Source organism: Myotis nattereri, assembly GCF_964212035.1.
Source record: "Myotis nattereri genome assembly, chromosome: 4".
In the NCBI taxonomy this organism is placed as follows: domain Eukaryota; kingdom Metazoa; phylum Chordata; class Mammalia; order Chiroptera; family Vespertilionidae; genus Myotis; species Myotis nattereri.
In genome coordinates, this window is record NC_138079.1 from 1,229,933 (window position 1) to 1,243,849 (window position 13,917).

At 59.5% G+C, this 13,917-nt stretch overlaps 1 protein-coding gene across 1 annotated transcript in view; it reads right to left on the reverse strand.

Moving 5' to 3' along the window:
- Positions 1-5,908: 5,908 nt before the first annotated feature.
- The window catches only part of GZMK (granzyme K), a 39,380-nt gene continuing 31,371 nt past the window's right edge, over positions 5,909-13,917 (reverse strand). Inside the window, exons 2-6 of the mRNA XM_081089701.1 lie at positions 12,691-12,869; positions 11,412-11,559; positions 8,741-8,891; positions 7,793-8,062; positions 5,909-6,318 (exon numbers count right to left, since the gene is read on the reverse strand). Of these exons, the coding sequence (XP_080945827.1) occupies positions 6,157-6,318; positions 7,793-8,062; positions 8,741-8,891; positions 11,412-11,559; positions 12,691-12,745 (786 nt within the window). The 5' untranslated portion in view covers positions 12,746-12,869 and the 3' untranslated portion in view covers positions 5,909-6,156. The remainder of the gene's footprint in view (positions 6,319-7,792; positions 8,063-8,740; positions 8,892-11,411; positions 11,560-12,690; positions 12,870-13,917) is intronic.

The window sequence follows — 13,917 nt, forward strand, 5'->3', positions numbered from 1 at the left end:
ACTGGATATCGTTTGATATTAATAAGTAATGTTAACCTAAAAATGCACTAACTGGCCCGGCCAGCGTGGCTCAGTGGTGAGCGTCGACCTATAACCCAGGAGGTCAGGGTTCGATTCCCGGTCAGGGCACAGGCCCGGGTTGCAGGCTCCATTCCCAGTGGGGGGCGTGCAGGAGGCAGCCGATCCATGATTCTCTCTCATCATGGATGTTTCTCTCTCTCTTCCCCTCTCCCTTCCCCTCTGAAATCAATAAAAATATATAGTTTTTAAAAATGCACTTAACTGAAAAGATTTTTAAAAAACCACAAGGATGGTTATGCTTTTGAAGAGTCCTTGTCTCTTAGAGACACGAGTGGAAGCACTGACAGGGGCGCAGATGTGATGTGAGGGTTAGTTCACAATAGTCCGGAGCTGGGGCGGGGGGTGCGGGCGGAGGGGAAGCGAGGAGACAGGTTGGCCCTGAGCGGAGCATTGTGGAGCCGGTGATGGTGCGTGGAGACGCCCTGTAGCATGTTCTCTGTGTGTGCAGACATGTGGACATTCCACGGTAAGAGCGTCATTGCAGAGGCGGCGGTCTGTGTGATACAGGCTCCCTCCGGACTCACTGGCGCTCGGTGGGACCGCGTTCAGGACCGGCCGCCCGTTCCCGTTCCCGTAGACACCAACAAATATTATTACAGGAGGAAAGCGGTTCCACTGAGATGCTTTTTCCGTCAGCTCCCATCATGTCAGAAAAATGGGGCTGCCAAACCCGTGAAACTGAGCCCGGAGTGGGGGCCACGAGCGGCTGCGACTCGCTCTCTGGACTCTGCTGCTCCCCTTTGGTCGCTGACACTGGTCCCCGGCAGCCTCTGTGGCTGTAGTCGGGCGCGACGCGGCGTTTGACCGGAGGTGCGCCCCCCGGGGCTGCGTTCCTGGCTCAGAAATGAGGAACAGAAGAGCTGCCTCCGCAGCATAGCCCACGCCTCCGGCCCGGGCCTCTCGGGCCATCAGGACCCACGGCTCATCCGGTCCAGATCCCTGCGGCGGATTGAAGACCCGGACGCCCACAGGCAGAGGGGCCTGGGCCCGGGCCGGCCCTGGGAGAGGTGGGCGCGGAGTCCGTTTTTCATCAGTTTCCAGATTCAGAGCCCCCTACCCCCACCCCCTGCATCTGGTGGAGGGGACGTTGGCTTGTTTCTTTGGTCCCATGTGCAGCAGTGACCAGCACACGTGGGGCTAGCGTGCAGTGAGTGCGGCAGCGTGCATTCTAGCGAGATTTCTGCGAGCGCGCCATCTCTATCTAAAACGTTTTTTGAAATGTATTTTTCCTAATTAAGACTCAGACAGTTCATCTGAGGCCTAATGCTTTAAACAACCTGGATGTCAAGGTCAGAGAGCTGGAAAGAAAACGCAGGCCCGTGTAATAGAGCGCAGACCCGTGTAATAGAGTGTGGGCCCGTGTAATAGGGCTCAGACCCGTGTAATAGAGCTCAGACCTGTGTAATAGGGCTCAGACCCGTGTAATAGAGCCCAGGTCTGTGTAATAGAGCCCAGGCCTGTGCAATAGAGCTCAGACCTGTGCAATAGGGCTCAGACCCATGTAATAGAGCTCAGACCTGTGTAATAGAACCTGGGCCCGTGTAATAGAGCGCAGGCCTGTGTAATAGAGCCCAGGCCTGTGTAATAGAGCCCAGGCCTGTGTAATAGAGCCCAGGCCTGTGTAATAGAGCCCAGGCCTGTGTAATAGAGCCCAGGCCTGTGTAATAGAACCTGGGCCTATGTAATAGAGCACAGCCCAGCATGTGCAGCCCGCAGCCTGAGCAGGCGGTGTGGCATTTTTGGGTGCCGTCCCTGCTCAGCAAGGCAGGGTGGAGCCCTTCAGTTTAAATGCTGTTTTGCTGGGTCCTTTTTCCTTTTTTTAATGATTAAGAGAATGATAGCTGCAGGGAGACCTATTTTGGGTGAGGATATCCTAGAACTCCCATGTCAAGTTGGGGTTCCCAATTTCTTCTGGCCCCTGGTCCCCAAAGCTGCTAAAAGGGCAGATGAAGGCTCGCTCTCGATGCATGGGTCGGACTGCGCCATCTCTCGCTGGGAGAAGTGGGCCGTTTCCTCCAAGGGGTCGGCTGCCCACGTTGCCCGTCTCGGTGTCTCTGTGGAGGGGGTCGTGGTGACAGCCAAGCCCTCCCAGGGGTGCACGTGGGCAGCCACGTGGACACGCTGCGCTCCAGCGATTGCTGTTCTCCTCCTCTCTCTGGTCAGAGATGCAAGTGCAAACCTGGGGGCCCAGCTCTCTGTCTCCCTTGGGACATGGTGGCCCACCCACCGGTGCAGCAGGCCCATCGGAATGGGCCAAGTGCCCCACAAGTGGTCCCGCAGGAATCCGGACGCCTCACCCTGCAATGAGCTTTCCGTCCTCATGTAACAATGTTTGGATCATAGCGTCATTGTTTGTGCATGTCTCCGTGCTGATGGTTTGATACATGCCACCTTTATAACAATTTCGGGGCCAGAGTATATTTATATATATATATATTTATTTATTTATTTATTTATTAGCCGGTCCGTGTTTGCTCCCCAGACTCTGAGTTCCTGCAGGGCCCGAACTGCGTCTTGTCTTCTTGGTGTCTCCCGTGACCAGCACAGGGCCCGGTGCTCAATAGTGTTTGTTGATTGGCTGATGGACTGAATGAATGAGTGAGGGAGTGAATGAATGAATGAGGCAGTCTCTGAGTGCTCAGCACTGAGCTGCCGGGGTCCATCTGGATTGGCTGTTGACCCCGTCACTCTTTGCACCGTGGGTGGTCGGGGGCCTGCTTTGCTTTCGACAACACGGCTCCTATCTGGGGCATTACTATGTCAACCGCCTTCCGGTGGAGCTGCGTTCGCCGTTTGGATGGAAAAACTGCGATGTTATTTTAAACGATTGTGAAATAATAAAACAAGCAATAACCTCAAGTGCCAGAAAACATTATTTTCATGGAGCTTTGCACAAAGCAGCTCTACAAGATCGACTTACAAAATACACTCAGAAGGAGAGACTAGCGTTACCGACGACAGAGTGCTGAGGGTGTTTCTGTAAGAGGGACAGGAATGCGTGCCCCCAGCCGTGTGTGGTGAGGACAGAAACCTCTCCGCGAGCGAGCGAGCGAGCCAGGCGTCTTCTCCACCGCGATCGGAGCCGCGAGGGGGAAATGATGGACTGGTGACATTTAGACGTTCCTTTTCTGGATCAACTCTTAGCTACACAGGGTGAGGTGGAAAGCTAAAGCCATGGGGATTTTGGAGGATTGGGGCAGAGGGACGTGAAGACACAGGCTTGCCCTAGTTTGGAGCAGGAAGTCAGGGTTCTGATGGGGTGAGGATGTGCACAACAAAGACGCCACATGACAGTGGCTCACACGTATGTGCGTGTTCTCTTTGGTGTAAGGAGCCCGGGGAGCGCAGGACGGCAGGGCTCCCTGCGGCTTCACCCTCACTAACCCCTGGCCCTGCTCGTGTTGCCTCGTGGCTCCAGTGGGGTTGCTGGAGCTCCAGCCATCGCATCTGCAGCCCAGGCAGCAGAAAGGGGCAGGGGAAGGTCACTCCTTCCTGCTGGCTCAGTTCTCTTTAAAGGAACCTCCTGGAAGCCCCCATCGGTGATCCACTTCCCCTCCTCAGCCACGTTCGTGGGAGGGAGCCTAACGCCGTCGCTGAGCTGGCACATGGGTGGCGCCCGGGAAAGGTGAGCTCTGTTCGCAGGGAGGAGAGGTGGTGGCTGCTGAGTGGTGCACCCTAGTCCTCGCTACGAGCGGACGGCCGGCTCAGTCAAACCATTCACACGTCCTGGAGCTACTGGCTCATCGGAGCTGACGGGAGTATGTCTGCACAGACGCTGCGAATACGGCACATCCCATGCCTGGAGGGTGGGGGCGCCGGGGTCCTGCCTAGGGGGCGGGCGGCCCACCTGCCGTGAGGCCCCCGGGGTCAGCACTCGGTGGGCGGGCAGCTGTCCAGGGTCCCGGGTTCGACCGATGCGGGGGAGCTGATGCTTTCGGCCCCAGCAGTGACTTTCCGTCTCAAGGAAATTCAAAGGCCCCAGCGCGAGTCTGAAAGTAATAGACATAGAAAAGGAAACGCCGTTGATCTGGCGCAGGGAGCAGCTGCTGCCAGAAGCGCTTGGTGAGCGGGAGCAGAACAGATCAGCCGAGCCCAGTGCTCAGCGCGCCCAGGCCCAGGCGAGGAGCGGCTGGGGGACCCGGGCAGGTGAGGGCGCGCCACCCCTCCCGCCGCTCCTGTTGGTTGTTACTCGTGGTGCCTCCTTTCCCCGCACCCACGGCTGAACCCCCTCTCTGGCCCGGACCTCAGAGCTGTTCGCAGCAGATGCAGCCAACCTCGGGGCCCTGGCCCTCACTGCCCTTCCGGCGGACCCTGTGACTCTGCTCTGACTCAGGGATCTAACTCTCCCCTTCCCGGGCTCAGGACCAGCTCAGCTCCGTGTGCACGTGTGCTGCCTCCCGCGGGCCCGGGCCTGTGGCTCAGCCCAGGAAGCGAGCAGCACCTCTTCGGGGGCGGGGGGGTCGGGGGGTGGGGGGATGGGAGGTGGGGGGTTGGGGGGGGGAGGTGAGGCGATGGGGCGGGGCTGTCAGGGTAGAGGGGCTGATATGACTCAGCAAACGACCCAAGAAGCTCACGCCTGTCAACAGGAAGCCGCGTGTGGCCGCGTGAAGTGGGGCTGGATCGGTTGGGACGCGGGCGCCCAGTGCCGCCGGCCTGTGTGTGGCCTGGACCTCACAGGGCCGCATGCGGTGGCTTTCCAGGTGGGAATCCCGAGACACTGGAGGCCTCCGCAGAGGCTGAGCCTCCGCCCTCTCCTCCCTCTCCCTCTCCCTCGTCACGCGTGCCGCGTCCCGCACGGAGAGCTCAGGCAGAGGAAGGTCTCGCGCACCGAGAGCCCGTCTCCGTGGATGAGACCTTCCCGTGAAGGTCAGGCTCCGGCCCGGCCGGTGGCTCAGTGGGTGAGTGTCCACCTATGACCCAGGGGGTCAGGGTTGATTCCCGGTCAGGGCACAGGCCCGGGTTGCGGGCTCCATCCCCAGTGGGGGGCGTGCAGGAGGCAGCCGATCAGTGATTCTCTCTCATCACTGATGTTTCTCTCTATCCCTCTCCCTTCCTCTCTGACATCAATAAAAATATATTAAAAAAAAAAAAGTCAGGCCCCGGGGTCTGCTCTTCACCCACCACCTCTGTCAACCACCAGTCTGCTCTCTGTACCGATGAGCTCGTCTTTTTTGTTTTATTTATTTAAGATTCCACATAGGAGAGAGATCGTGAGATAGTCACCTTTTCCTGTCTGGCTCATCTCACTTAGCATAATGCCCTCGAGGTCCACTCATGCTGTTGCAAATGGCACCATTTCATTCTGTTTTATGCCTGAATAATATTCCTCTGTGTGTGTGTGTGTATGTGTGTGTGTGTGTGTGTGTGTTCATCGCAATTTCCTCACCCATGAATCCAACAATGGACACACATGCTGTCCCGTGTCTTGGCTGTTAACTAACCCTGCAATGAACTTGGGGTGCACAGATCTTTTTGAGGTCGTGCTTTCATATTCTTTAGATAAACACCCAGGAGCGGAATTGCTGGTTCGGGTTCTGAAGAAAAATATTTTAAGTTTCACATTTCATTTAATGGCAGATGTTTTCGTTCATTGCTCTACGCCCCTTTGGAAGAGGGTATGAGTAAGTGCGCGGCGAGTCCTACCCTCGACACCTGTATCGACTCTGATCGTTCTCCCTTCCCGCCTGGCGTGTGGGATTTGCTCTTCACCCTGAGAGCCCAGCTCCGGGCCCTGCAGCGCAGGCCTGGCCGGAGGCCGCCGCCCTGTTCCCTCCCCTTTGCCCTGTGGGGACGGGGCTACAGGGACATGTCATTGGCTGGGCTGTTCCCATGACAGACAAGCAGAGCGGCGTCTACCCTTTATTCAGACTGAAACCGGCAGCGCAGGCACACACCAGCGAGCCGTGGGACAAAGGACTCAGGTCCATGACCAAGGCGGTCCCCAGGGGCCGGGCCTCCCCAAGCCCCAAGGTCACCGCATCCAGCGACATCGGACGATCAGGCCGGCCTGTGGAACATATTCTGGGGAAACAGACACAGAAACAAGCAGCAGGCCGGCCGAGCGCGAGGAGCAGCTCATTCTGCAGGAGGGCGGGGGAGCTTGCGTTGGATCCAGGCCTGGACCTTCCGGGTGAGGAGGGAGTAGACCCCGGGTTTCTTGGCGTCGCCGCACTTAAGGCCTCCGGAGACCAGGCCGGAGAAGGCGCCCCCGCAGACCAGGGGGCCCCCGGAATCGCCCTGTGGGGGGAAGGGACACACGTGGGTGAAAGGCTCTCCATCGCCCCCTGCCGTGGACGGTGGCTGACTCATCGGGGTTCTCTGGGTCCCGAAGACACCCCCTCACCCATGCAGGGCGCGTGTGTCTGTGTCTCTGTCCAGGCCCACGGTCCTGTCTGTCTGTCTGTCTGTCCATGTCCCTGTCTACATCCGTTGGTAATCACTGGCTGTTGAACCTTATTCATCAAGGAATGGGCGGACGTAGAGTCTGAAATGCTCACTGACACGAAAGGGGTTTTTAACCTGAGTGTCCCTGTGGTGCCCCGGCCTGAAACCAAGCTGCAGGGAGGAGGGTGTCGTGCCTGCGCTGGGCAGGGCTCTGTCGTCCGTCCTGGTTTCCCGCCTCCGATGGCTGAACAGAGGGCTCTGCGCACGCACAGCACGCAGGGAGGACTTGCTCAGGGGGCGGATGCTCGAGACTCGCTCTGACAACACCTGTCCCTCAGATCTGTCAAGGCAAGTGACAGGCGCAGGCTGCCTCGGCCCTGCTGCCCCGCCCCCACGGCCCATGGCGCGCTGGTCGCTGCGAACACGTGCTTAGGACAGCGATCTTCCAGCCGTGTGCCGTGGAACAGGCATGCCGCGAGAATGCTTACAACACGCGACACCCGACTCCTGACCGGGCACTGTCCTCCGCCCCCCCCCCCCGAGGTCACCAAATAAGAAACGACAACAGCCCACACAGCAATAGCCGTCGGTGCTGTGAATGAGTCAAAATTATGCCTATGTTTTTTGTCAGATCAGAAAAATGAAATATTTTTGGGGTGTGGGCCAGAATTTAGTCATTAGCCTGTGTGTGCCAGGGTGAAGGACGTTGAAAGTTGCTGGGTGGGGGCAATGGGGGTCTTGGGGCGCCACACACACATGATCTTGGAGTCATCACAGCCTCCGTCCCGTAACCACACGTATGTAAAGTCTGATGTGAGCAGTGTGCCACCACCTTGTCACCTGTGGCCGTGCACATCTATTAACTCCCCCCGGAAACAAGATTGGGAAACGTGTGACCGCAGTGCCTCTTGGCGAGCCGGTCGGACGATTCCAGAAACGCACTACAGCGTGGCTTCTGCACGTGAGCGCGGTGAGGCCGCTCTTCTCCAATGTGAGGGGCCCGTGCTGGGAGAGGTGCCCTTCTAACCCCGCTAGAGGCCTCCCAGCTGGGACGCTTCCCGGGGATGGAGGCCCGAGGACGCCCGGGAGAGGCACCAGGTGAGGCCTGGTGTCCTGGCACACACATGGGGGAGCACGCATCCCGCGTGGGGGTGTCCTTAGGATTCGTTCACACGGAGGAGGGAAAGGGCCGAGGGCGCTGTGCGGGCACGAGAGCGGCTGCAGGACGAGGCTCTGTGCTCTCCGTGCCCTGGGCTCGGTGCGGGCGAGCAAACCTCGCCTCCGAGGGGCACAGCGCCGGCCCAGGCCCTCCGAGGGGCGCTCTCACCTGGCAGGAGTCCTTCTGGCCCTTGGCGTCGCCGGCACACACCAGGCCTTTCGTGATGATGGGCCGGTGGTTGTAGTAACTCGGGCTGTTGCAGAGCTTCCGGCTGATGACGGTCACGGTGACTTCGCGCAGGGCGTCCGAGGGGCTCAGAACTTCTGGGTCGGTGGCGCCCCAGCCGGTGACCCGGCATTTCGTTCCTGCTCTGAGGTCGTCCCGGGGGCGCGGCTGGAGCAGCTGGACGTGCTTGCCGAGCTTCGCGGGCGCGTGAAGCTGCCGGACGGGAGGGAGAAGGAACGTCACCGTCCGCCGGGGAGTCTGCTAGCGCCGGGCGGGCGTGTGGTCCCGTCTGCCCCCCCCCCCCCCCCCCGAGTCTGCGAGTCTGCGTTGGTGGTCGCTGCAGCTGTGCTGGGGGGAGGGGGGCCGCGCCCCCTGGAGCTGGGATGCTCGGGAGGGGCTCTGGAGTGGCCGGCCCGGCCCAGGCTCAGCGGCTGGCCTCCGCTCCACGGATGGTTCTCCGGGGACAGCACGGGCCGTGCCTGGGCGGGCAGGCTGCTTCCCGCCGGCGGGGCCTGGAGCACGGTCTAGCCTGCGTGTGGGCCAGGCGAAGGACGCCCTGAAGGCCCTGCTGGCTCTGTGGGGAAGCGACTGGGGATTCTCACTCCCTCGCGGTCAGGGCACCTGGAGGAGGCTGTCAGTGAGGGCCCGGCCGATGGCGGCTCCCTCCCCGCCTGCGGGCACCAGGGCTGCTCTGTCTCCGGGGAGCCGGCCCTGGTGCGTTGGCCATAGATTCCCGTTTCTTTAGGGCAGCGTGTGCAGTGTACGGGCTCCGTAGACCATGTCGGTCGCCGCAGATCCGCTGGGTGTGCTGACGCCACGCCCCCGGATGGAGGGTGAACATGGGGATCAGTTGTGTCGGGACCGGGAGAAGGCAGGAGGCCCACCACGTACCTTCACCAGCATGATGTCATGCGACTCGGGTTCTGAGGTGAATCCTGAGAACGGAATGAGCTTTGTGACCCCAAATGTTTGCTTGGAGGCCTCATCCTTCGAGAGAGAGTGGGCGCCCAGAACCACGTGGGAAGACTGGCCTCGGGCAAACCTGACAAACACGGGGAACAGAAGCCACACGATGACCCCTGCCCCCAGGGGAGCAGAGAGGGTGGAGAAGGTCACCTGCTGGGATTTGGAGGACAGGGGACCCCGGCCTGAATGAAGGCTGTGACGGGCATTGAACCGCCTCCAGCCGCCCACCCCCCACCCCCAGCATTGCGGAGGCGGGCAGAGCGGTTACTGACGGGGAGACCTGGCCTGCCGGAAGCCGGTCCATCCTTGCTGCTTGACGCAGTCGCTGCAGGAAAGAAACATCTGCACAGCATATGTTTCAAGGAACCTGGTGTATATAGCATACTGTTCTTAATATGTTTGCTCCCCTTAGCGCTGTGTGTTTTAACCAAGGTCACCTCTCCGAGAAAGGTTGTTTCCCCAGGTAGGGATTTTTCCCTGAAGTCAGGGAGGGGATAAAACTCCTTAACTGAGGTAGTTAATCACTTTAACTACAAACAATCACGATTAAGCTACATAATCTTTACTCCCTGGAATGGAGATAAGAAACGCCCTAACCTTTGAAATAGAGATTGACAGTATTAAAATCAACTGGTAAAAATACGGATGTAACAAGACAATAAACACCAGAACCTCTCTGGAGATCCTGGCTAGAGATCCTGGCTAGGCTGCTGATCAACTGAACACTCTCTGTGTCATTCCTTCTTCGCCGACTCCATCCACACCTTTGGGGACCCTGGACCTGCTGGGGTTGGACCCCGGCACTGGCTGTGCCCTCACTGACACGGCGTGGAGGCCCAGCTCAGGCAAGTGGACACGGGGCCCAGGCAGGTGGGGACGGGGCCCAGGCAGGTGGGGACGGGGCCCAGGCAGCTGGGGACGGGGCCCAGGCAGGTGGGGACGGGGCCCAGGCAGGTGGGGACGGGGCCCAGGCAGGTGGGGACGGGGCCCAGGCAGGTGGGGACGGGGCCTAGGCAGGTGGGGATGTGGTTCAGGCAGGTGGGAACGGGGCTCAGGCAGGGGGGATGCGGCTCAGGCAGGTGGGGATGTGGCTCAGGCAGGGGGGATGCGGCTCAGGCAGGTGGGGATGCGGCTCAGGCAGGTGGAGAGGCAAGGCCATGGGGCTGTCAGGTATGCCTGGGTCCTGCCCCTCAGTTAGAAGGTGACTGGACAGGAAGGGAAGCTGTCCTCCAGGTGAGACCCCTGCTCATTGGGAACCAGGACCCTTGAGGGTGAGGCAGGAAACCCCCTGCGGAGAGTTAGGGGCGACCGCGGCCGTTTCCTAGAACTCCAGCACCTCTCGCCCTCGTTTGTCAACCCGCCACCACCCCGGCCGAGTCAGGCCTCCCGACGGCATTGAAAACGCGACTCCCTGCCGTCCAGCCAGGCAGGTGGCTCGTGAGGCCTCGGCGGCTGTGGGAACAGCTGAGCAACAAGACCCCCCAGTGCCCCCCTCCGGCCCCGCGCCTCCCGGACGCGTGCAGGAAGGAAGTGTGCGCCCGTCTGTGTGAGCAGCTCTCTTGGTGCCCGTCCCGGATTGAACGGGCATTTACTGAGCGGGGGCCGAGGGCTGAGAGGGCGGCCCTGATGGGACACGGTGGTTTCCATGACAGCAACAGCCTCAGGGAAGTGCAGAAGCCACAGTAGCCGGAAAGGGGGCAGCGACTCAGACACAGAGCAGAAGTGCCCACAGCTTCCTGGCTGCACAGCCTCTAGTCCGTGTGCAGCCCCATCGATGGGCCATGAACCCACACCTGCAGCGCGGAGGAGCCCGCACGGGCCGCGCTCTATCAGGCGCTGGGCAGGGGGAGCCCAGTGAGCGGCGCTGTGGCCTCGGGAGGAACAGAGCGCCTCCTCCTGGCTCTGTCGGCCGGACGTGCAGAGAACATACGCGAACAAAAGCCCCCTCCCCACCCCACCCAGCAAGCAGACTCCTTCCTGCTGCTCTTGGGGGGCAGAGCCCCACGAGGGGGTTCCAGCTGGTGTCAGGGAGCCAAGGGCTGAGGGGGTCGGAGAGGTGCAGTCAGGGGCAGAGAGAGAGAGAGAGAAAGGGAGGGAGGAAGGAAGAAAGAAAGACTCTCTGTACCGTCTTTCTTTCCCCTGGGAAGGGGTTGCCCTTACAGCTGTGATTCCCAAAGTGGGGGCCTGGCCTCTGGGGGGTCAGGGGCGGGGAGTTCCTGTGAAGGATCTAAAACTCGTTAGCAAAGCGGCTCCTTGCCACTAAATGCCATTCACGTGTGCTTACGACCTGCTGGCCGACTCGGACACGTCACATATCATTCCAGGCCCAGAAACAGGCGCTTCCCCCATGACCCCACCGGTGCAGTGAGTCAGGACACCGCGGGCCCCACCGTTTCTGGGGCCGCCTCCCGGCACCACACGCAGGCATGGGCCGACCTGCTGTCCTCAGGAAGGAGCCCCAGGCAGGGACCGTAGGTGCACGAGGGTAAACCAACCCTGCCCAGCGGTCAGCACCCATGGAAGCCCCCCCCCCCCCCGAAAGGCAGCTCTGTCCTCAGGACTCAGGGACCCTCCCCGACGGGAGGGCGGGACTCACCGGTGGTGGCAGTGGGCCGCGGTCAGCACCCACTGCGGGTGGATCAGGACCCCCCCGCACACGTGCTCCCCGTGGTACTGCAGCGAGGCCATGAACGGCCTGGAGTGAGGGGCCACCTCTCTCCCTCCGATGACCTCCTCACTGGAGCCTGCAAGAGAAAACGCGCCGTCGGCCACCAAGGACCTGAGCAGCAGACTCCCGTTTCTTCTCTCCCGGGCACTGCAGCATCTGCAGAAACGGAGCAACCCCGGCCGCCTCGGAGCTGTAACCACATGCATGAACCGTTGCATGTGATTGTGTGTGAGCAGTGGTATAACACATGCAAGCTCAGAGGCCCATGCCGGGAGCCGGTCCATCCTTGTTGTTTCAAGGGACCTGGCATATATGGCATACTGTTCTTAATATGTTTGCTCACCTTCTTGGCACTATGTGTTTTAACCAAGGTCACCTCTCTGAGAAAGGTTGTTTCCCCAGGTAGGGATTTTCCCCTGAAGTTAGGGAGGGAATAAAACCCCTTAACTAAGTGCCAGGCGGGTAATTAATCACTTTAACTATGAACAATCATGCCTAAGCTACATAATCTTTACTCACTGGAATGGAGATAAGAAACGCTCTAACCTTTGGAATAGAGATTGATAGGATTGGAATCAACTGGTATAAATACAGATGTAACAAGACAACAGGACACAGAACCTAGACACAGAACCTACACAGAACCTAGAGATAGAAGAACTTCGCTAGAGAGAACATGGCAAAAGATCCTGGACAGAAACTGGAAACAGAACCTAGAGACAGAACCTAGCGAGAGAACCTGGCTGAAGATCCTAGAGACAGAATCTGGCTACAGAACCTGGATAGAACATGGCAAGAGAACCTGACTAGAACCTGGTGACTGAACCTGGCTGGAGAACCTGTACAGAACCTGGCTGGAGAACCTAGCGAGGGAACATGGCTACAGAACCTGGCTGGAGAACCTGGCTGGAGAACCTAGCAAGAGAACATGGACACAGAACCTGGCTGGACACAGAACCAGAACTTCACTAGAGATCCTGACCAGAACTTGGCTAGAGATCCTGGCTAGGCTGCTGATCAACTGAACGCTGCCTCTGAGTCTTTCCCTCTTCGCTGACTCCTTCGACACCTTTGGGGACCCCTGGACCTGCTGGGGTGGACCAGACGTGTGAGGAGTCGTGGTCATTTATGATGTAGCCGCACAGTCGCTGGTGTGGCTACATCAATTCACGTCCTGCTCCCGTGGGCGGGCAGGGGAGATACTTACACGCAGGCGTCAGACAAGCCGCAGCGACCAGGAAGAGCAGGGAGGAGGCCGTCATTATAACGGCGAAGAAGCCCAGTGAGCTCTCGGCCCGTCGGCGAAGGAAGCCGGTCTGAAGACGAGTTTGGGTCTTGCGAGTGTTAAGCTGCTCCCCACAGCGTCTCGGGGCAGGGTTTTCACACCTACGTGGGGAGCCCGTTTCAGTCTGGGCGGTTCCGATCTCTGCCTGTCGCACTTGCTATGTGTGTGGCAGAGAACTCGCACCTGGACGAGCCACCTTCGCCGCGGGTGCGAGCTCTCGGGTTTAAATGGTGAGAGAATCAGAGGCGTCCACGCCAGGGAACTTAATGAAGAGAGAGTTCAGAGACAGGGCCCCCGCTCTACCGCACTGCTTGCTGTCTTTCCCGCAGAGAAGGGCTCCTGGCATGGCCGCGCCTCCCTGGCTCGCACGGGGACATGGGCCAGTTTCGGAGCAGACGCGGACCCTTTGCCGGCGGCGGGTGCTCCAGCCAGGCCTCGCTCAGGCCGGGCGTCGTCCGGAGAAACCCACACGCCTGTAGCACGCTCCCTCCGAGTCCTGCCGCCCCCTCTGAATTTGCCCGAATGCGGTGAAATTTTAGTTGCATTTTTGGAAGATTGCATAATGTGACCCGAGGGGAACATGGGCAGCGTGTTCTGAAATTCCAAGTCCCTTTTCCTCACTTTTAATAGGAAATGACCATGTGTTTACCCAGGGCCTTCGTCATCGTATTTGTCAGAGACGGAGGACTGTGCTTAATGGGCACGCTTGCCCGGCTTCCTCACGCCCTCACTGCGGAGGCAGCGGCCTCAGAGGCTGGGACCCTGCTTTTCCTGGGCGCCGGGCGAGCGTGCAAATGCTGCTGGAGTTCCAGCAGTCCAGCCGGCAGCCGGCCCCATCACCCTCAGAAACACTGACCAATTACCTTGAAGGAGCAGGACCTGCTTTCTTTTCTCTGACACAGAAGCATCCTGCCCGCCAGTGTAACTCGGTGGACCAGGAGGTCAGGGTTCGAGTCCCAGCCTGCACAGGCCCGGGGTGCAGGCTCGATCCCCAGTGTGGGGCGTGCAGGAGGCAGCGATCAGTGGTTCTCTCTCATCACTGATGCTTCTCTCTCTCTATCTCTCTCTCCTTTCCTCTCTGAAATCAATAAAAATATATATTTTTAAAAAGCTATACACATCCTATTTTCTTCTTCTTTTTGTGTGTGT